Source organism: Humulus lupulus, chromosome 6 (assembly GCF_963169125.1).
Source record: "Humulus lupulus chromosome 6, drHumLupu1.1, whole genome shotgun sequence".
Classification (NCBI taxonomy): Eukaryota; Viridiplantae; Streptophyta; class Magnoliopsida; order Rosales; family Cannabaceae; genus Humulus; species Humulus lupulus.
Window position 1 is genome coordinate 171,182,405 of NC_084798.1, and position 23,131 is coordinate 171,205,535.

Genomic DNA, 23,131 nt, shown 5'->3' on the forward strand with positions numbered 1-23,131 from the left:
AAAACCTCAAAGATAAACCCATCAAAACCAATATATAGGCTAAGAAAGACCATTACCTCTCTTGATTGTAAAATCAAGAACACAATATGATCAACACCCAAACTTCACACCCCTTGTTCAAGCCTAGGGTTTTATTTGAAAACCACCATGAGGAGGAGAAAGAATCCAATCACACACAACAAATAAACAAAGTCAATAACATATAATCAAGAAAAGAGATTTGACAAACCAAAAATACAAGAAAACATACTCTAAAATGGGCTCCTCTTCACCTTCTTCTTCTTTCTTTCTTTCTTTCTTCTTCTCCCTCTCTCTCTCTCTACACGCCACTCTCTCTCTCTCTAGGTCACGGCAGCCACACCAAAAATGCCCTCCTCTTTCTTTCTTTTCCCCTTTATTCAACTCTCTCAATAAAGCCTCACCAACACAAAATGGTAAGTTTCCTTTTTCTATTTTATTTCCTCATAATTCCTTTTTAATTTTCTTTTATAATAATAGATATAAAAGAATAAAGGGTGATCACATTCCTATCCCAAAATGGCTAGTGTCTTCAAATTTTGATTTTATTACCTAAAAAAAAAAACAATCCCTTTCCCACTACACACCACACACTACACGTCCACCACTAGCCCCTTTTGAATTTTTATTTATTTATTTCCCTATTTATTAAAATAAACTACCCAAAAATATCAATAAATGGCAATTATAAAATGTGTAGAAAATCCACACATGTGCACCTTATTACCATATACTAGCACACACTAAAACACTAGAGTGCATCACTATCTACCATGCACCTTAGTGCATTCAACCATAACTCACATAATTACCTCAATTGTCACACTTATTTAAAATGTAACACTAATAGTAAAATAAACATGTTACACAATTATTCACTTATTAAATTAATTAACCAAACAAACAATTAACAAATTTTAAATTCAAAAGATTATACCAAACAATTCTAACAATCAAATAAAATAATAAACAATCAAATAAAAAGAACAACAATTAAATAAAATAACAACACTTAAATAAAACAATTCATCACACTTAACATTTAAATAAAATAAATCACAAAATTTAAATAATCTAAAAAAAAAATTTGGTGCACTACATGTGGCCTGGTTTCTTACAATAGTTGCACATAATGCTTCCAGAATCCGATGTTCGATTGTCAGGTCTTTGTGAATTGCCTCCTCTATATCCACTTGGAGTAGAGGTTTTCCATGATACATTATTAGGACTCGCCAAAGCACTATTAAGAGGAACAGAAGAAGTAGTTTCTGTGCAAAGAACACGGGTAAAGATATTTTGTAAAGAGGAGACATCAGAACCACAAAGAACTTGTGACTTTGCATAGTCAAATTAAGATGAAAGTCCTGCTAGATAGCTCATGATAGCCATCTGCTCTTGTTGGTGTTGTTGAACTTTCACATCAGGACTAAATGGCAGCAACACATTAAGCTCTTGGTACATTTTCTTAAATGCCATAAAATAATTCATAAGAGACTGATCTGTTTCTCCGCACGGTAAAGGCTTTGCAAACATCATACATACGAGATAGATTGTCTTTTCCAGAATACAAAAACTCCAAGTAATACATTAGTTCTTTAACCAATTCACAGTGATTAATCAAGCTAATTACCTCATTGTCAATAGAATTCTGAATTTGGAGAAACAAGCGAGCATCATCCCCTAGCCACATCTTTCTCAAATCATCTTCTTCTTTTGGAGGATCATCACTCAAATGATCACCTTTTTCAATACTACTTACATAAAGTGCAACCGTCTTACTCCATTCCAAATAATTTGAACCAGTCAATTTATGGTCCGTGATTTTAGACATCACGGAAACCACATCAAATACAACCACTGATTTTGAGTCTAATTTTGTCTCTGCCATAATCTCGAAAGAAAAAATGGAAAAGGAAAAGGTAGAAAGCGAACAGCAAAGAAAGAACACCTAACACACGAAGGGTCAAAAGTATCAAACCAAAAATTGAGAAGAACCACCGGAGACAGATGCAAGAAGGACAGAGTAGGGCCAAAAAGGGAGCGTAAGCTGACCGTTGCCGGAAACATGGTCGGATACGCCTACACACGCCAGCGCATGGGGATGAATGCAACGGTAAGTGGCGGTGCGTGGGGACCACTCACGGTGATTCTGACGATCAGACTCTGGGGTTTTGACGATCGGAGGCTGGGCAATCCATCTAAGTGGGCGGTGAGAACTAAGACGCACTCCAAATAGGGTTTTAGAAAAAGGAAGCCTAAAACAAAGAAGAACAAAACCCAAAAACACAAACCCTAATTTTGAATCTCAATATTCGAACCCTAATCAAACCTGGCTCTGATACCATGTACAAAATGGTGAATGAATTGTGTATTTTATTCATGTAAGTAACATTTATTTATATAACATTAGGGAAACTAAACTAGGAAAGTAGGAGAGAAAATAGGAAACTAAAATAATTACAATTGACCCTAATTTCTAGCCAATTTACAGCTAATATATTCTAACAATAATGTATGTTGTTATTTAATATGAATATATATATATTTAGTTAATTAAGTTACATTATGTAATTTCCCAAAATCCCTAATAAGGCTTGCCTAAGTTAGGGGTTTGGGAAGACAATATTGGAATATTTATGTGAATTAATTGGATATTGATGCAATTATGTGAATGGCATGTGTTATACTATTATATAGCTGATTATGTGTGATTATATGAACTATGTGAGTTATATTATAATATGACTATATTGGCATGTTTAGGTGTATTAAGCATGCAAGTGGGCCTGTTTCTTATTAGAAGGGCATATTCATGATTTGGCACATTGATGACATATTTGTATAAACATGTGTACATATTGATATGGACAACATTATTATGTGGATATGTTTGAGTTATTTGGCACAAGATGATCCTAGGGAGCAAGTAGTGGTTTAGTCACAACGGGGAGAAATACCCGGCTTGGGACGAGCCAAGGGGTATTTTGGGTGATTTGGAGAGTCACCAGGACTCATTATAGCGTGAGTCATATTGTGGGAGAAATAGCAATATTCCAGGTTTAGCGCAATTATTTGAGGAAATTTGGGTATAGAGCGGGATTTGAGAGTGAAAATTACATTTTTTCCCTTATAGGGTGTTGAGAGAGTAGCGGGTTGAGTGGGGATATTTTGGTCATTTGGGACTGTTTGTATATAAGGGCTCAGTTGAGTCCATTAACTCATAAAAACACTTAAGTCTCACTCTCATTCTCTCTCTCCCGTTCACTCTTCACGCACGTTAGCATTTTCGAAGGAAGCTCGAGTTTTAGAGCTTGGATTCAAGCAAGGTTAAAGTCATAACGATTCTAGGGAAGAATAGAAGCTTGTTAGCCTGGGAATTTAGTTGGAAACAGATTTATCAGAGGTAATTCGAGCTCCTAAACTTCTGAGTTTTTGTATTCTGAAGTTTTTTAAGCTGGATAGAATTCTATGGTTTTGATGAGTTTTTAATCTGTTTGAAAGTTGGGTTTTGCTGCCTGGGATATACTGATGATTATTTGGGATTGAATTGTGGGCTTTATACTATTTTGGGGTGAGTTTTGGAGGAATTGGATCGGAGAAAACTGGGTTTGCAAGGTCGCGTCGCTGCCCTCATGAACACAAGAACCTAGGCAGTTCCCTGAACCGCCATCGCACCGTGGCCCATGTCCAGAGAAAGGAGAGGCTGGGCTCTCTAACTTGTGGAGAGTCGTGGTGCCTGTGAGGGGCGCCGCAACTCAAAATGGGAATATTGCCCAAAGTAGGTTTTGAGTGATAGGGACTCAAACCTAAGGGCTCGGGATTGATTCTTCTACCTGATTTAGTAGAATTCGACCTCCCAGAGGTTATGACTCGGTTCAGGAGCCTTTACTCGCTCGTTATTGACGAGATTCTATATTATGGTTGTGACTAGGTTTAACACTAGGGCTCGTATCAGGATCGTGTTAGGATTATGTCCTAAAAGCATGTAAAAGACATTTATTATTTCGATGAATAAATAAATACAATGGTTTATTATTGTTATATTTAGATTATTAAATTATTGTTTGAATAATTTTGTAAATATCAGAAAATTTTCAGTCATTATTGAGGATGTGATCTTGTATTAGTACGAGAGAATTAAGATCACATGAATGAATAAAAATAGTCAACAACAACAGATTAAAGTTATGGAATTCTTTAATTGGGGTTGTAAGTACGGTTTGCTGAGTATCATGATGATACAAATAATCTAGATTCAGATTATTGATGTGGTAAGACATCTCGGTAAATGTGCTTTATATAATATGATTATATATGATATGGACCGATATGAATAAAATTCTTTATCCAAAAACCATTTAATAATAAAGATTTGTAATTCATATCATAACTGATGATCATTTATAGATCAACCTAAATCCTGAGTGTTCATGAACTCATGTTCCTGTTTATTAAATCTTTTGATTCATTCGTTAAGGTCTCTTCATAGAATGAGGTTAATGACTTTTGTTTTGGAGATTTAATATCATGGATGGCTGGGAACATGTATCAACAATACGAAATCTAATATTTTCTAACGTATCGTATAAGTTCCCTTAAGGGTTAATTTTGGAACTGGATGATTTTGAGCTCAAATCTATAATTAGATTATAGGTTAATTATTCACTAGTGAATTAATGGTACTTAAGGAATAAGAAGTAAATTACAAAGGTAAAATGGTAATTGTTCCATTCTAAATTATGAACTAATTAATTAGAGGGTTGAACTATTGTAAGATGGTTATATCAATGGACAGCTTAGAATAAGATTTCTGTAAAAGTATATCTATAACATAAAGAGTGCAATTCTGAATTTATAGTGGAGAAATATCAGAATTAATAAATTAACTATTATAATTAAAGAGTATAATTATTTAGTTATAATTTATTGGAGCTTAATGTTATAGGTCCATGGTCCTCAAAATAGCTCAAACAAACACTGACAAAGGTAAATACAAAAATGGGAATAAGGACTTATTTGATAAGTAAAATATTTTTCTATGCACTAAACATAATTATTGTATAATTATGTGTAATTAATTAATTATTTGATTTAACAAAAATATAATTAATTTTGAATTAATTTATTTTTGAGATTGTTGGTATTTAAATAATAAAAAAAATTGGGAAAAATCACATGCTTTCTTTGGCATGTGGTACACGTGTAGCACAGTGCTCAGTCACTGTGCTACACGCATAAGAAGCTCTTGGTAGTTTCTTGGTTCCACAATTTTAGTTATTTAAATATTAAATAAATAATGAGATATTGTAATATGATTAAAATATTATTATTTAATCAAAATCTGATAACTGATTAGTTATTTTTAAATTGTTTAAAATAACTAATATATATTTTTTAATATATTGGATATATTAAATATAAGATATTAGTTTTTCAGAACGATACTTTTCAGGGATAGAAAATATATTGTGAAATCTCTCTGAGAGAAAGAGAACAGTGATACAAGCATAGGTCATTGTTCTTCACAAACTTAAGTCCAAACTTTATCAGATCTCATGTGTTGAGAACATCTGATAAACAGATTTTGCCTATTATTTTGTATAGCGAGCCCACACTCGTTCTTTGTGTGCTGAGAACATTTTGGAAGATCTTGGTGTGAGATCTCAAGGATTTTTGCCATACAAAAAGATAGCAGCAAGGAAAAACTTGAGGTAATTTTCTATTCATATCTTTGATTCAATATATATATGTATGTGAAGAAGTAGATCTAGAAATCTTGTGGGGTTAAATTAACAATTTTGATTGTTGTTCCGCTGCGTATAATCTCTGATTTGATCTATAAAAACCAACAAATCGTGCTCGAGGGTCATTCTTATTATATTTTGCACTCGGACCTGAGTTACGAAAACTGCACTCGATCTACATTGAGGGCTTGGCCCGGTTATGGTACAAGGCTATTACTATGTTGAGAATGTTTTGTTAAACATAGTAAATGCGTTGTGTTTACCTATGCTATGTAATAGCTGCTTGTCTGTATATCTGATTGGGAAGCTCAGCTTATAAGCTGAAAATTTATCTGTGTTATCTGATGAAAAACTTGGCTTAATAGTCAAGGGTATAGTTGATTCTAAAGGTCTTGACTTATCAGTCGAAGGTTGAAAGACTTGACTTATCAGTCGAATGTTAAAAGACTCGACTTATCAGTCGAAGGTTGAAAGACTCGACTTATCAGTCAAATGTTAAAGACTCGACTTATTAGTCGAAGGTTAAAAGACTCGACTTATCAATCGAAGGTTAAGGATTAGACTTATCATTCGAAGGTTAAAGACTAGACTTATCAGTTGAAGGTTAAAAGACTCAGCTTATCAATCAAAGGTTAAGAACACAACTTATCAGTCGAAGGCTATAGACTCGACTTATCAGTCAAAAGTTAAGGACTAGACTTATCATTCGAAGGCTACAGACTCAACTTATCAGTCGAAGGTTAAGGACTTGACTTATCAGTCATAGGCTATAGACTCGACTTGTCAGTCAAAGGTTAAAAGACTAGACTTATCAGTCGAGATTTAAAAGACTCGACTTATCAATCGAACGTTAAAAAGGCTCGATTTATCAGTCGAATGTTAAGGGACTCGGCTTATAAGTTGAGGGTTTAAAGGCTCAGCTTAGGAGCCGAGGGAGGCAATAGCGTGCTAACCACTAGCCAATAGGGTTAAGCCAACCCGATAGCGAGATATACGCTTGAACGCCCCTAGGGTCATCTGGAATGTTAAGCATCGGGCTTGCTTGGCCAGCTCTAAGGCTGGTTATATGAGAGATTGTGCAATAGGCCCTAATGTGACTCTATAGTCACTTATTTGGATTGATTGCACGCATGAGTAGGGTTATTACTGCTAGGCATACTAATTATGAATCTGTGATCTGATAATGTACTGCTTATAAGCATGATTATGTTTTCTTACTGAGCCTCGACTCACAAGTGCTAAATGGTGTAGGTAAAGGAAAAGTTGGACCAGCCATGAGTTGGAGAGCTTCAGGGGCGGAGTGTACATATGCGACCTGCTCGTTCGCCACGATCGAGGTTATTAGTTAGAACTAGGATTGGACCCTGATTTTGCCGCATAGGTCAGCTTTTGTATACACTTTTGGGTTGTAACTATTTTTAACTATGTTGGGTTCCTATGTGTTGAAGTCAAACTATTTTAATGAAATGATTGACTTCTAACCTATGTTGGGTTCCCATGTGTTGAAGTCAAACTCTTTTAATGAAATTTTCAGTACCTGAACTCGTGGTTAGTTGTAATTACACGATGTAAGTCCAAATGACTCGTTTAGCGAGTTAAACACTATTTAAATTACACAGTGTAGCAATCCTTGATTAAGAGGATGTTGCACATTAACTAATAAAAACTAAGATTATGTATTATATATTATTATAATAATTATATTTTATAATATTTAAATTTATATTAATATAATTATTAAATATCTAGTTTTGTATTAAATATTATTATAATAATAAATTTTTATAATATTTGAATTTATATTAATATAATTAATAAATATCTATTTTCAATAATTTTAAGGTATATTCTATTAAATATTTGTAATATTATATTAAAGTTAACAAAAAAAAATGTATTAAAATTAAGAATTTTCGTTATCTACATATTTTTTATGTAGAAGAGATGTATAGAAAAAATTATAAAGCAAGTTATATTTAGTATTCAAATTAAGGAAATTATCATATTTAAAAAAAACTATAGGACTTTTTATTTAGTATTTACTATAAATTGATATGATAAATGCAATATTACCTGATGAATTTTATAATAAAATTCTATATTGTTGTAAAATTTTGTATTATTTTAGATCTTATTCTAGAATTATATGATTTTTAAGAATTTTTCAAATAAATATTTGGGTTTTAATTAGTGTTAATCAAATTTAGATTACTATTTGAAATATTAAATTTATTCTTTTATTGTATATAAGAATAAACACAACTTTATATTGTTTTTATAACTTTACAATATTAATATGATTTTAAGAAACTTTTCGAATCAATTAACTTTAGATATGGTTATTCGTCAAATTATTTAAGTTCATAGTAAGATTTTAGAAAAAAGAAAAAAAAACTGAATGAGGTGAATTATAGTCTATATAAAGGTAGAGAAATACCTTATTAATAAGCCGTACGTAGCTATTATTGCAAGTAGTACTATAAAAAGTACTGAATTAGGTGTTGAATTTAGGGTTTCTTCTTACTCTTGAAGACACTTAACTGAATTTCATCAGAAAAAACACTAAGGAGATTTAATTACACGTCTTAACCTCGTACGTGACTCTAGTGGGACTGAGATATAAATCGATTAATTAATATCCCAAATTATAATGACTATTCAATTTAACAAATTTCAAGCACACACTATATTAATTGTAACAATGCAATCAATAGGATATACCGTTTTTTATTAATATAATTTAGTGTACATTATTACCCTAACAATATAACAAGTCATTATTTATTACAAAGAAAATATCTTTAGGAGTATATATATAGGACAATTTTTTTATAAGGGTTTCACTTTAAGCCCTACTAATAGGACTTTTAGTGTTTCTCGACCCGTGAACAGTTTTCGGCGCAATTTTTTTTTATGACCGTGTATATTGTAGCTATTTAGAGCATCCTGCAAATTTTCAGAAAATTTCGAATAGTTTATAGTACCGAAAACTAGGTTCAAATATGTTGTTTTTCACGCGAATAAAAAAATTAGTCACACGTGCAACAACATGTTTGAACTTGGTTTTCGGTACTATAAACTATTCGGAATAGAGGAATTCTCCTATAGGGGCTTCATTTTAAGCCCTACCGGTAGAGCTCTCAGTGTTCTCAACCCTTGAACAGTTTTCGGTGCGATTTTTTTTATGACCGTATATATTGTAGCTATTTAGAGCATTCTGCAAATTTTCAGAAAATTCCGAATAGTTTACAATACCGAAAACTAGGTTCAAACATGTTGTTGCACGCGTGACTAATTTTTTGTATGCGCGTGGAAAACAACATGTTTGAACCTAGTTTTCAGTACTATAAGCTATTCGGAATTTTCTAAAAATTTGCAGGAAGCTCTAAATAGCTACAATATACACGGTCATAAAAAAAAGTCGTGCCGAAAACTGTTCACAGGTCAAGAAACACTGAGAGCCCTACCGATAGGACTTAAAGTGAAACCCCTATAGAAGAATTGTCCTAAATATATATATATATATATGGAAAATACAAATATAATAGTAATTAGTATATATTAAAAATGAAAAAATATTAGATAGTGATTGTTTTTAATCATTATCCCACAACTACTTTTAATATTTTTGGTATATGGATAAGTTGCAATTTCATATTTTTTACATGACGGTATATAATACAGCTATTTGAGATATTCCACAAATTTTCAGAAAATTCCAAATAATTGAGGATGTTGAAATCATGGTTCAAACAACTTGTTGCACACTAAATTATCTAGAATTTCCTGAAAATTTGTTTGAGATCCATTGTAACTACATTATACATTGTTATATAAAAAATTAAGTTGTAATTTATTCATGTACTGAAAATACTAAAAGTAATTATAGGTAGTGATAAAAACAATCATTACTATAGTGGTACCCATTAAAAATAAGAGTAAATGACGGCTAAAATACTCAATATTTTAAAAAAGTTGCATTTTTATACTCAATCTTTTTTTTTGGAAGTAAATATACTTAATGTCTTTAAAATGTTGCACTTTTATAATCAAATTTTTTTTGACAGTAAATATACTCAATGTTTTTAAAATGTTGCACTTTTATACTTATTTTTTTATTATTTTGATAAATAATAAAAAAGTGAAGGAAAAACATAGGATTTTAATTATTTTTTAAATTTTAAATTATTTTCTATTTCTTATTCTTTCTCAAAATTACTATTTTAAATTAAACATTAAAATATTTTATTAAAATTAATAGAAATGATTTAAAATAATTAAAAACTTATATATTTTCATCAATTTAAAATATAAGTTTTTAATTAAAAAAAAAAGCAAAGAAAAAAATATAAGTTAAATTATTTTAATTAATTTTACTAATCTTAATTTTTTTATTATTTTGAAAGTGAAAATAATTTAAAATTTTAAAAATAACTAAAATCTTATATTTCTCCTTTACTTTCTTATTATTTCTCAAAAATATTTTAAAAAATAAGTATAAATGTGCAACAATTTAAAAACATTAGTTATATTTACTGCCAAAAAAATATTTGTGTATAAAAGTATAAGTTTTCGAAGACATTGACTATATTTACCGCAAAAAAGTATTGGGTATAAAAATGCAATATTTTGAAAATATTAAATATTTTAGCTGCTATTTACTCTAAAAATAAACATATAACTAATTCTAAGATTTGTATGTTTAATAATATTTGTAAGACAATCACAATTCAAAACCCGGAAAGGGAAATTTTTTTATTTAAAGATGAAAGGATGAGTTTTAAAAGATATATTTTTATGATATAAAAAATTGAGAAAGAAAAAAAAGGATTTTATGGGAAAAAAATAATGAAAATTAACTAACTGGATATCTTTTTAAATTATATTCTATAAAAACAACAATTTTTTGAATAAACGAATTCAACAAAGAAAGAACATACTCTTAACATGGTTTAGTCTCAAGAACTAATCTACATTCATGAGTCAATTTTAATCTTTTAATTTGAATGTCAAGAATCAAATGAACTTGAGTCAACTAATTTTTTTTTAAGAACAAAGATCAATCTTTACAGTTTGACAACCTTTCGGTATCTAATTCTCTTTTGAAAAATATGTATAGTGAAGTCTCTTATTTATAGGTTCCTAGTGAAAAATATGTATTGAAATTGCATCGAAACAACATTGAAAAAGCATCGGTTTGGCCAAAAATCAAGTTTTTTTCATGCTTACATCGTAATAACATCGAAACACCATCGAATTTGCATCGAAAAAGTATTATTTTGCCAAAAAAAAACAAGTTTTTATGATTGTATCGCAAGAGCATCAAAACACCATCAATTTTGCATCGAAATTGCATTGAAAAAACATCGTTTTGGCCAAAAATCAAGTTTTCATGATTGCATCGCAACAGTATCGAAACACCATCGATTTTGCATCGAAACATCATCGATGCACAATCGATTTTGCATCGAAACACAATCGATTTTGCATCGAAAAAGCATCGTTTTGGAAAAAAATAACTTTTTATGATTGCATCGCAAGAACATCGGAACATCGAAACACCATCGATTTTGTATCGAAATTGCATCGAAAAAGCATTGTTTTGGCCAAAAATCAAGTTTTTACAATTGCATCGCAACATCATCGAAACAGCACCGATTTTGCATCGAAACATCATCGATATACCATCGATTTTGCTTCGAAACACCATCGATTTTTCTTCGAAACACCATCGATTTTGCATTGAAAAAGTATCGTTTTGGCAAAAAAACAAGTTTTCATGTTTGCACCGCAAGAACATCGAAACACCATTGATTTTGCATCGAAATTGCATCGATTTTGCATCGAAAAATCATTGTTTTTGCCAAAAATCAAGTTTCATGATTGCATCACAAGAGCATCGAAATTGCATCATTTTGATGCAATTTAGATTCTTTTTTTATGGTGTTTCGATGCAATTTCGATGCAAAATTGATGGTGTTTCGTTGCTCTTGTGATGCAATCATGAAAACTTTTTTTTTGCCAAAACAATGACTCTTCGATGCAAAAGCGATGGTGTTTCGATGGTGTTGCGATGCAATCATGAAAACTTGATTTTTGTCCAAAACGATGCTTTTTCAATGCAATTTCGATGCATTGCACTGAAATTTGATGAAAGCTTTGGAGGTTCATATTTTTTTCACTCAAATGTCGATTTCAGATGATTTTTTTAAATTTTGGTATTTTTTCGAGATCTACAAGATTAGAATGTTAGAGAGAGTGAGAGAATGATAGATGTTAGAGAGAGAAAGTTGGATTGAGAGAGAAAATGAGTGTTTGAATGTTAGGGTTATTTTTGTCTAAAAAATTGAAATTGTCATATATTTGGGATAGTAACTTATGTTGGCATATTAAAATTTTTACTAAGTTATCATGCATATAACATGAAATTTCCCAATTCAAATAAGCACTAAACTCCTAAAAATATGCAAAGGGCTATTTAATTAGGTAAAATAGAATAAATGACAAAGTTTAAATAAAATAAACAAGTCCTAGCTATCCATGCTCGCTGACATGTTTAGCATCAGAAACATGCGATCAGATACTAAGAGGGTGTTTGACTCATTAACTAAAAAACTGTTTTTTGTTTTTAAAACCTAAAATTTGTTTTCTGAAAACAAATAGGGGTGTTTGGCATTGTTTTCAGAAAATAATTTTAAAAAACAAAGTTACAAAAACATAAAATTTTGAAAACAACATAAAGTTGTTTTTAGTTGTTCTCATATTTTTTTTGTCAATTTTTTTCTCACATGACCTTTTTAATTAGTGAAAATTACATTTAATATGGGTTTTTTAATAATGTTTTAAAAAATATGGCTTTTTTTTACTAGTATTATTTTATGGCTTTTTAAAACTTTTATTCCATTCTATGGGATTTTTTTCCCATATTTTTTTATAAAATCATTATTATGCCATAGTTAAATTTCTAATTATATTTTATAAATATAGAAGGGTAATTATGTAATTTCGTTTGTAGAAGGGTTATTATGTAATTTCCTAATTATTTATTTAAGTTATTATATTATGTGAAAAAATTATCTTTTCAGTTTTTTTATTATTTATTTTTAATTTAATTTTATATAAGTTAATATTTACTTTTCACTTTTTTACCTTTTTATTTTGTTTGATTTCACCGAAGGGTTTCACCCTTTCTTCTTCTCCAACAGTTGCCGAACGGCGTTGGCGATCGGTGGTCGTGACAGGCGAACTGTGGTCGTCGCAGGCAAACGGTGGTCGTTGAGCAGAGGTGTTTGGTGGTTTGCCATTTGTGTAAGGATGTGTTCCTGTTCGTTTGTATTTCCATTTATTATGACTATATATCCTTCTGGTTTTCATCACCCACACACACACAGTTACTTTATAATCTTTGAGTGCATATTAGAATGTCTCTACATATAACTTACTTGCAAGATAAGGCCCGTGATAGGTCAAGATATTGTTTATGTGGTATTTTAGGTTTCAATATTTAAGTGTTTTCTGACCTGTGATGGAAAAACTCATTATGGGAAGCAGTTCCATGGTTTTCATCATGAGCCTTGTTACATATATCCTACACTCTGTCTCTCTCTTCTCTTCTCTATGGTGCCTTGTAGCAATACTCATGTGTGTGTGTGTGTCTATATATATATATTTATATCTCTCTCTTTCTCTCTCATAGGGTGGGTGGAAAGTGTAGCAAGGCTCATAATGAAGATTCCCATGTTGTGTACTGTTAATGACCAGATTAGCTATGAGATCTGAGGGCTTTCTTTGGTTGATCTTAGTCTTTTCTTTTGAATATTCATGTTTGTTTATCCATGTTGTTTTATAATGCTACTTGTTACTAAGAAATGTTATTGAAGATTTTTCTAATGAAAACTAATGATTATCTTTATTATTAGTAAATAGAAGTTACTTTGCAGTAGGTTTTGGTTTTGTATTTGACCTCTACTATGTAGAAGTTAATCATTTTTTTTGGCTATATTATATTTGGCTCCTCAATCATTTATCTAAACTTTTTAATTCCCGATGGCATTTTGTTGCAATGAGTTTTCATTTTGATCTTCCATCTTTCTGCTCCTACCATCATTGATACTCATAGTAAGCTACCAATGCCCTATCAATGTGTAATGTTGTGGTGCATATTTTGTGTGCACATATCTGTACTCTTTTTAATTGTTGTTGTTGGTGGTGATGATCTCCATCTTAAGGTGATTGCAGTGAATGTATGTGGTGGTCGTTGTAGTGGCATTGGTGTTAAGCCATTTGGATGATGTGATTGAAAATTTTGCAGTAAGATCTGAGGGCTCTCATGTTGTTGTTTTCTTGTAGGTGTTTTAAAAAAAATATTATTTTCTTAGTTTCTACTTCAATTTATTGTAAACTAACCCTTGTATAAACTATCAGTCAATGTATGTTGGTTTTCTGTCTATGTTACAACATTCATATGAACTTTTCTGAATATTATTAGTGTTTTTTGTATTTGTTTATTTATTTTAGCTAGAAAGGATAATGCATGATTTTTCATCATTTACCTTCTTCCTTATTGCTGGTAACATCATGATATTATTTCTTTTTGTAATAGATGTTACTATTGATTTTTTTTTTTCATTATACTAAATTGTGTACTTTTGGAATATGGTTAACTTTGCTTGTGACATATTGATACTTTATCAGTTTATCTTAAAAATAATACAAATTGTTGTGCTTGTGACATATTGACATATTGAAACGTTGCATGATTGTTGTGTGCTAGTATGTGATATTCTTTATTGTTGTGTTTGAGATTCAATTTGAAATTTGGTATCAATGGAACTGACCTAAGGATACTTATTTAGCTTTGCTAGTGTCAACTATTTTTGCTCTGAAAAAGGCTTTTTACAGATATGTTGCATTGCATGAATTATACCCTTGATTGGAGGTTTTAATTTCACTTTAATGATTGAGATTTTTCTGTGTTTTCTGTTTGTGTATAAATGGTTCAAAAGGGAGGTGATGCTGGCTCTTCTAAGTCCTATGATCATGGTGGACCCTCATTAAAATTGCAACGTTCTCCTCGAAATCCTGGGGGAGGATTGAAGCCCTGTGGACCTGTGATTATCGATGAGACAAACAATAAGATATTTTAGTTTTCTTATTTTCCTGGTTCAATTTTGTTTTTTTTTTCTTAGTTGGGTGTTTAGTCATTTTATAGTGAACCAATTTTTATATGCTCAGTAACCGGTTTCTATCTTTTTTTTTTTGTTTATTGTGATTCATTTATATTTCTTTCTGTTATAGGTAATTGATTCAATTGAGGTTATTGATATTTTAATTATGTTGTTTAAATGTTAAGGTAACCGGTTTCTTTGATACATAATTTGTTCCTTTTTTAGAGTGTCTGTTTTTTAATGATTCTAAGTGATCATTTATTTGTGATTCTTTACTATTCTTGTTTCTATATTTGATATGTTTTTGGTTTGTATAGGTTGTATGCTTTTTTCATGTGTTGTGTAATTTTATAGGTAACTGGTTACTTGTAGGATGTAACTAGTTACCCTTCAAGTGTATTCATTTTCAATTGTTGTTTAATGTTTAAGGTAACTGGTTACTTGTAGGATGTAACTTTTTTTTTTTTTTGAGATTAGTTGTTTCTAATTCTGGTACATAATCATTTTTATTAGTTATTTTTATTGTTCCTGTTTTCATTTTGATTTTTTTTAATTGTATATGTTGTAATGTAGCTGGTTAAGTTTTAAAGTAACTTGTTTCCTTAGATGTGTATGGTTTTTTTAATGTTGTAGTAATTTTTTATTTTAATTTTCCTTTTTGTGGTATTTGTGTTATATTTTATTCAAGCTGTGCATTATATGATCAAACCAGAGTTTCGGTTTGGAAGTAAGGTTCAGCAATGGAATAAACAAGAAGTTATAGGTGATTTGAAAAAAGTCTTCACCAAGAAGCAGAAGGCTATGTTTAGAAGGACTCCTTTTGGTCATTTTTTGGATTTTCCAAGTACTGCATGGCAAGCACAGCTTGTACATAGTGTTTTGATGAGAGAGGTTCATCAGGAAAAAGAAGAATTTAAGTTTTAGTTTAAGCTTGGTGATAAGGTAGTGATGTTTTCTATTAGTGAGTTTGGATTAATCACTGGGCTAGATTGTGCTGGTAGTGTTGATTTAAGTATATTTCCTGATGGTAAAAAAGGTCTTAGGAAAGAATTTTTCCCTGGTGTTAAAGCAAATGACAAAGTTAGCAAAAATGAAGTTAGTAGTCTTTTTAATTCAGAGAATTTTAATGCTATGGGGGATGAGCTTGTTGTGAAGTTGGGTATTGTCCACTTTTTGGCTGATTTTTTGTTTGGGACCCAGAATGAGACAAGGGTAGACAATAAGTTATTTGGTATAGTTGATTGTGAGCTTTCCATGTTGAAAAAGTTTGCATTTGGCAAACTTTTGTGGCAAAGAACTAGGTGTTATATGCGCTCTGCTTTAAAGGAGAGGAATGCTCTTTACATGATGATTCCTAGAAAAGCAGATGGGTCTCTTGATAATTGGAGTTACAAGTGTTTTGGTTTTCCTCTTGCATTCCTTATATGGATTTACGAGACCCTTCCAAGTTGTTCATCGTTTTTATGTCGGAGGATTGGTTCTTCATTTCCAAGGATATTGAATTGGCGTAGCAAGGATAGTGTGAGTTATCAAGAAGTTCTTGAGAAAGTTTTTATAGATGAGAAGGTAGTTTTTTTCCTCTCTTTGTTTTGTGTTGTATTTTTATATCTTTTATATTTGTAAGTAACTGGTTACTTCTCATTTTTATAGATTTTTGTTGCTATTCATGTTATTTTTATTTGATTCTATTTTTTTTTTAAATTTAATGCAGTTTGATGTCAATATTGCCATTCCTAATGTGGAAGAAAAGAAATTTGGTATATTGAAAAATTTATCATTTGAAAGTGTATTCTGCCCAACACCACCACCTATAGGTGATGACATTCCACTATCGGATATGTCTTTGTTGAGGCCTGGACTCTTTCTTCCAAAGAAGCGTTTGGAGGTTTGTTTTTGTTGTTTTTTTCCTTTTTTATTTTTTTTTAAAACCCTTTTTATATGTCATTATGTTTTAATGTTTTTGTCATCTTGTTAAATTATATGTAGGATCAATATAACAAGGGGCTCCAAGATCAAATCAAGGAGTTACATGTAAAGCTGACTGAAGTTCAAGTTTCGCAAAAGTTGATTATTGGTGAACTTGGTTCTTTGAAGAAAAGTTTTGAAGCTGATTTTGCAATAGCTATCGGTTTGCTTGTAGACATTAAGTCAGTTGTGTCTATCAAAACTGATGGTGGAGATTTAGATTATGAAAATCAAATGGACTTTGACTATGTTTCTCAGGTAAACAGTTTATTGTGTAATTGTCTTTTCTTATATTATTTTGTTGTATATCTTGATTAAATATTTCATTGTTTTTCTACAGGATTATATTGATGATGTTTGTGTGGGGAGTACTAAGATGTTGAAGTTGGTGAAAAGTTGGGGGCTGATTTGGAGCATTCTATGAAGATTGCTTCAGATTTTGTTACTCCTGTTAAGGTATGTAGTTTTAATCACATTTTTTCTAAGGAAGTAGTTTGTTTTTTTATGTTTGTTATAAATTTTAATTTTTTTCCTTTTTTTTTTGCAGAGTCAATCTAATGAAGTCTCATTGCAATGCTCGACTCCTTCAACTCCTACATTTCACGTGTCAAATGAAATGTGGAAGATGATAAATGAGTCTACTGAGAGACCATCAAATGATAGTAGTAATATGGAGGATAAGAGCAATTGGTCAATTATTGTTTATGATTCTTCAAGGGTATCTGATCCTGTGGCTATTTTGCCTAAGAAAAGAGAGGTGAAGCCAAGTGCTGTGGTCAAGTCTCCTTTCATGACAAAGTTTGGTTCTTCTGAAGATGAAGGTAAACACAAAAGAAAGAAGACTGTATTGAATAATATATGTCCTTTTTCTAATGATCTTGGTCATAATCACACTGAAGAACAAGCTTCTGAGTTTCATAGTTGGATTGAAACTAAAGTGAAGCACAATAACAAGTATGTACAATTTGTTTTTTTTTTTTTTTGAATTTTTTTTTTGTTTTGTGTGAAATTGTTTGTTTTATTTTCTAAAAATTGTTTGGTTTTTTTGTTTTTTAGGTATAATAAATATGATGATAACAAGGTTGAGCCATCGATCGATTTCACTTTCATTTTTATTGACGAGAAGACTTGGTTCTACCATTTGTATTATCCTGGGCAGTTTGTTGATTCATCGGTGAGTTTCTTTTTATTTTTATGTTATGTTTCTCATTTAAAAAAAAATCTTTGATGTGATTGAATTCTATATTACTGTGTTTTGATGGGGTAACTAGTTCCCACAGTCTTTTTTTATGTTTCCACAATATGTAACTGGTTACCCAAATGTATAATCTAGTAGTTTAGCCGGGGTAACTAGTTACCACAGTCATTTTTTGTGTTGCAATGATTTGTGTAACTGGTTACCCAAATGTATAATTTTGATGTTTAGCTGATGGTAACTTGTTACCCAAACTTTTTATTTTGTTGTGCAGCTGATTGGAATTGGTTACCCTTTGTTTTTTGATTATGTGTTTGTTGTAAGTGGTAACAGGTTTCTACATAGTGGTCTTATAAGCATTTATTTTTTAAAATGCAGCATATTGATGTCATGATGTATTATTTGAGGAGAAAGGTTAAGTTGTTCAAAGATTTGAAGAGGATGGTCTCTACTACTGATAGTTGTTTTGGCCAAAATATTGTGTTCATGTATGAGAAATTTGAGAAATCAGACAGTGGTACATTTAGCATTGATGACAGTTATGTTGCTTTGAAGATTATGAGGGGCAAGTCATTATTTTGCAGCACTCATTGAAATCTACTGGATCATGTTCTTATGCCTGTTAATGTGAAGGATCTTGCTCATTGGCTTTTGCTACATTTTGACATAAAGAGGAGGTTGCTCATTGTTTATGATTCTATGTCGGGGGCGAGGCTTGAAAATTTGAGTTTACCTATAATTGGAGCATTTGTTGTAATGCTTCCTCTTCTATTGGAGAATATTGGTTTTTTTGATCGTCCTGACATAAATATTTATATTAGTCCTTATGATGTTGCTGAGAATGCTGTTTTGCAATTGAGTATTGCTAGAGGCATTCCTCAACAAGTTGATTGATGAGTTTTTTTTTTAAGTTTGTTTATCTTGTTTGTTTCTGGTTTTGTTTTTATGTTCTTAGTTTTTTATGTGTTTGTAATATTGCAGCAACTGTGGAATTTTTACAACGTATTTTGCCGAGCAATTAATTCTTGGAAAGGAAAATGAGATGCCAAAAGAAATTGATGCTCAGTTGCTTCGCCAAGACATTGCTGTTAGCTTGTATTTTCATGGGAAGAAGAAACAAGATAATGGATATTTGACTAGCGATGAGTTTAGTGAAAAGCTTTTGGATAGGAAGCAGAAGAGGAGGAAGACTGCTGCATTGGTTCACTTAAGACTACTGCATAGGTTATTTAGGAAGCTTTAGGAAAGGATATTAGACTTTTTTTATTTTTTCTATACTCTAGACCAGATCAACTTTTGGAAAAGGATGTTTGACTTTTGGAAATGATTACCAATAGTTAGTTTGATACTTGTATATGTTAAATTTGTACTATTGTAAAACCTTGGTTACTTAAGAATATTATATATATCTTTTGATCTTTTTTGTGTTATTTATTTGTATATATTTACTTAGTTTTTCAGGAATATTTTAATGGTAACCAGGTACTTTGTTTGGTGTTTGTCTTATATACAAAAGTGTAGCTAGGTACTTTTGGTGCTTGATGTTTTTGCTATTTGTGATAATTTTTAGAGCAAAGTACCCAGTTTCTCTTGTTTGTTTTTTACTGTATTTCATGTTTAATAATTATATTTAATACATATTCTACTTTTAAAGCAACTGAGACATTTTAATGGTAACCAGGTGCTTAGTTTGGTCTTCGTCTTTTATACAAGGGGTAACTGATTACTTTTGGTGTTTGTTGATTTTGATATTCTTTTTTTTGTGTGGCAAATGTTAGATCATAGTACCTACTTTCTTGTTTTTTTTTTTTTTTTTTGTATTTCATGTTTAATAATTATATATAATAATATTCAACTTTTTTAAAGTAACTGTGATATACAAAGCAATTGAGATATAATAACCAAGTACCTAGCTGGGTCATCATGTTAAATACAAAGCGGTAACTGGTTACCTTACCCATAATATTATGTTTAATTTTAAAAAAACATGTTTTCATGGTGTTGGTTGCATAAATATTTGTCAGACATCAAAAAAACCAACAATTTATTCTAAAAGGAATCTTATATGCTTTGTGTAATCATTCAATTTATTTGAATTTGCAACAGAGTTATTATAATACTCAATAACAATGTATGAATATGAAAGTCACTTATTTAATGAATGAAGCTATGATATGGTTGTTTTGCTGTAATATATCAAGCTATGACATTTGTTTTTTTTTGCTTTTTTGCCTTGTCAATTGGTGGATTCCTGCAAGTCTTCCTGTTATGTCCTGGTTGGTCACATTTACTACAGGTGATTATCACTTTTGGTTCTCCCCTTGATCTTATTATTTTCTTTCTTGGTCTTCCTGCAGGGAATGTTGCCTTTGGAGGAAGCACCACTATGTCTAAGTGTTGTGGGAGATTCTATTCATCTTTATGGGACAAAGGATGAACATTTTCTTCATACATTGCTTTCAAAGTTTCTATTTTGTAAAACTTTGCACAGTAATCATACACTCCCAAGTTTCTCTTTGCAATTACAACTACTGCATGCCCACAAGACATTTCATCTTCTTGAAACCTATTACATGTACATGTTCTATTGTGTATATTTACTGTGAAATTGGTCCCCTTTTCATCACAAACTTGATATTCTATTGGGTTGAAAGGCAAGACCTGAAAATAGTTTTGTCATGAATTAAAATAAAATAATAAACATTTATGTACAATTAACGTTGAAAGTATCCCGTTCCCACTCTGTGTAGTTTATTGTTTTTTTTTTGCTGTTACACAAGGTAACTGGTTACCATTCACTGTCTAATAAAAGAATAGTAAGAATAAGTTTAGTTGCATACCTCATACTTCATTTTTGAAACAATGTCATGTCTCAACTCATTTTCTGTTGCTGTAGAGACTTTTGTGAATGCTCCATTTGCATTATTTGAATTGTTCCAAACCCACTTTTGAACCAAACATCTAAGACATTCAACCAAGATATCAATAGGGAGATTTCTTGCAGCTTTTAGTGCAGCGTTATGCAATTCTGCGATGTTGGATGTCATCATGGTGTATCTTTTTGTTGGTGAGTATGATCTTGCCAAAGTTTCATACTTGGCTTTCTCTAAATAGGGTCTGATGCGTCTGTCAAGTCTATCAAGGCTTCTCATGTAGTGTTCACATTTTGTTTTTGTGTATGCTTTTGCTGCTGCAATGAAATTCATTTGTAGCTCTTCTCCATGGTTTCCATACTTGCTTTTCAAATTATTGAGCAAGTGATACATGCAAGCTCCATGGAACGCATTTGGGTACACTATATGTACTGCATTCTCTATGCTCTTGTGTCTGTCGGAAACAATAGCCAATCCTGTGAAGGTAACCAGTTACTTTTATAAGATACTAAAAGAAATTGCATGTATTGTGTATTGGGTTTGGGTAACCATTTCATTTTTATATGTAAACCATATGATATAATTGAAGCTACCATACCTTCGGGTTCTCCATATGTGTCTCTTAGTTTGGAGAAGAACCAAAGCCAAGAGTTATCATTTTCTAAGTCTGCTATTCCAAAAGCCAAGACAAAAATGTTGTTGTTTGGATCTAATGTTGATGCTGAAAATAGGGTGCCGCCATGTGCATTTTTTAAGAAAATTCCATCAACAACAATGATAGGCCTCAAGTATCTCCAACCTTTGATTGAGTTAGAGAAATCTATGTACATGTATTTGAATCTATCTTCATTGTCTGTGAGTAGATGTGTTACTGTTCCTGGATTTGCTTGCTTCAACATGTAAAGATAAATTGGCAACTTTTGATATGAATCATCGGGGTTCCCTCTTACTAGAAGCAAAGCTTTTTCTCTTGATCTCCATGCTTTTGTGTATCCCATGGTTACTCCAAAGTCATCATTCATGTCATTCATGATGTCATTTGGAGTATAATTTCTTTTGATTGACTTGTACTTATTCTTTATTAATTCTCCAATTATGATGCTTTTTGCTTGCCTATGATCCTCCATAATAATTTCAACAGAGCAAGTATGATTAGGAATGAATTTTCGTACCTTGAATAAATCTTGATTTCTGTATTTAGAAGCTCTCACAAATCAACTGCATTTGTCATCTGCGCAGGTAACCAAGTACTCTCTCGGTTCTAATCTTTTTGTTTTGAATTGGAAGTTATGTAGCATTGCATGGTAGCTAAGAGCTGATTTGATTGTGTTCTTGTCCTTGTAAATTTGTCCTTGCTCTATTTTGTTCACTCTGTAATCAGATATTACTATTTCAATTTCCACCAATTTCTTTTTTCTTTTTGAATTGTCTTCAATTATAAAATCAGCTACTTCTTTAGCAAGGTGAGGTATGTATGCCACATTGATTCCCTCATTTGTTGTGCTTGACATTCATTCTTCAAGTAACATATGTTCATTGATGGAAGCTTTGTTTGCTTGCATTAATAATGTTCCCACCTCCATTTCTTGTGCTGTAGCTTTCTGATTTGATAGTTGAAGAAGATTATTTTCATCACTTGATTCTTGAACTATATTCACACACAATGGTAAGTCTGTTATTTTTTTCAGCAACTTTTTTCTTTATTTTCATATAGAACAACACTGAATTGTCTGATTCAATCTTCATTGGTGGTGTTCATTTGGCTACTTGATAATAAACTTCAATGCTTGCTCTTGTTTCCTTTATCTCCTATTTTACCAAATTCACCAAGTTGTTAAGAGAACAATTTGGTGGAATCAATATTCCAGTCATTGTGTACTCTTCGTACTCGTTTTTTCATTCCACTTGCCTCCAAATTGAACCAAAGAAGTAGTATTTTCCATACCTGTTATATTTTGTAATTTTTTAAGTAGTTAATTGGGTGTAACTGGTGAAGGTAACTAGTTACTTTAGGCTGCAATTACATATGTCACTGAAAAACTTAATTGGAAAAAATGAAAGTTTTTCAAGGTAACTGGTTATTTTGTTGTTACTGAATGTTTTGATAATTAGAATTCAGACCAATATCAAATGTTTTTTTTATCGCAAAGACAAAGTTGAATCTAAAAT

At 31.2% G+C, this 23,131-nt stretch overlaps 1 protein-coding gene across 1 annotated transcript; it reads right to left on the reverse strand.

The window, feature by feature from the left end:
• Positions 1 to 20,498: 20,498 nt before the first annotated feature.
• Positions 20,499 to 21,993, reverse strand: LOC133785666 (uncharacterized). Its single transcript, XM_062224886.1, has 4 exons — positions 21,762 to 21,993; positions 21,561 to 21,683; positions 20,930 to 21,438; positions 20,499 to 20,750 (listed from the first exon to the last, which is right to left on the reverse strand). Exons 1-4 carry the CDS (start codon positions 21,991 to 21,993, stop codon positions 20,499 to 20,501), a joined length of 1,116 nt encoding a protein of 371 aa, XP_062080870.1.
• Between the last annotated feature and the right edge of the window lie 1,138 nt (positions 21,994 to 23,131).

What these genes read in the sequence shown, in the direction of transcription:
- LOC133785666 (XM_062224886.1), bottom strand. Translation starts at nt 21,993, where the DNA reads ATGAATGACATGAATGATGACTTTGGAGTAACCATGGGATACACAAAA. An exon ending in CACATATGGAGAACCCGAAG is followed by an intron (nt 21,439 to 21,560) that starts GTATGGTAGCTT and finishes TTACCTTCACAG; the next exon opens with GATTGGCTATTGTTTCCGAC. An exon ending in TTTCAAAAATGAAGTATGAG is followed by an intron (nt 20,751 to 20,929) that starts GTATGCAACTAA and finishes AACTATTTTCAG; the next exon opens with GTCTTGCCTTTCAACCCAAT.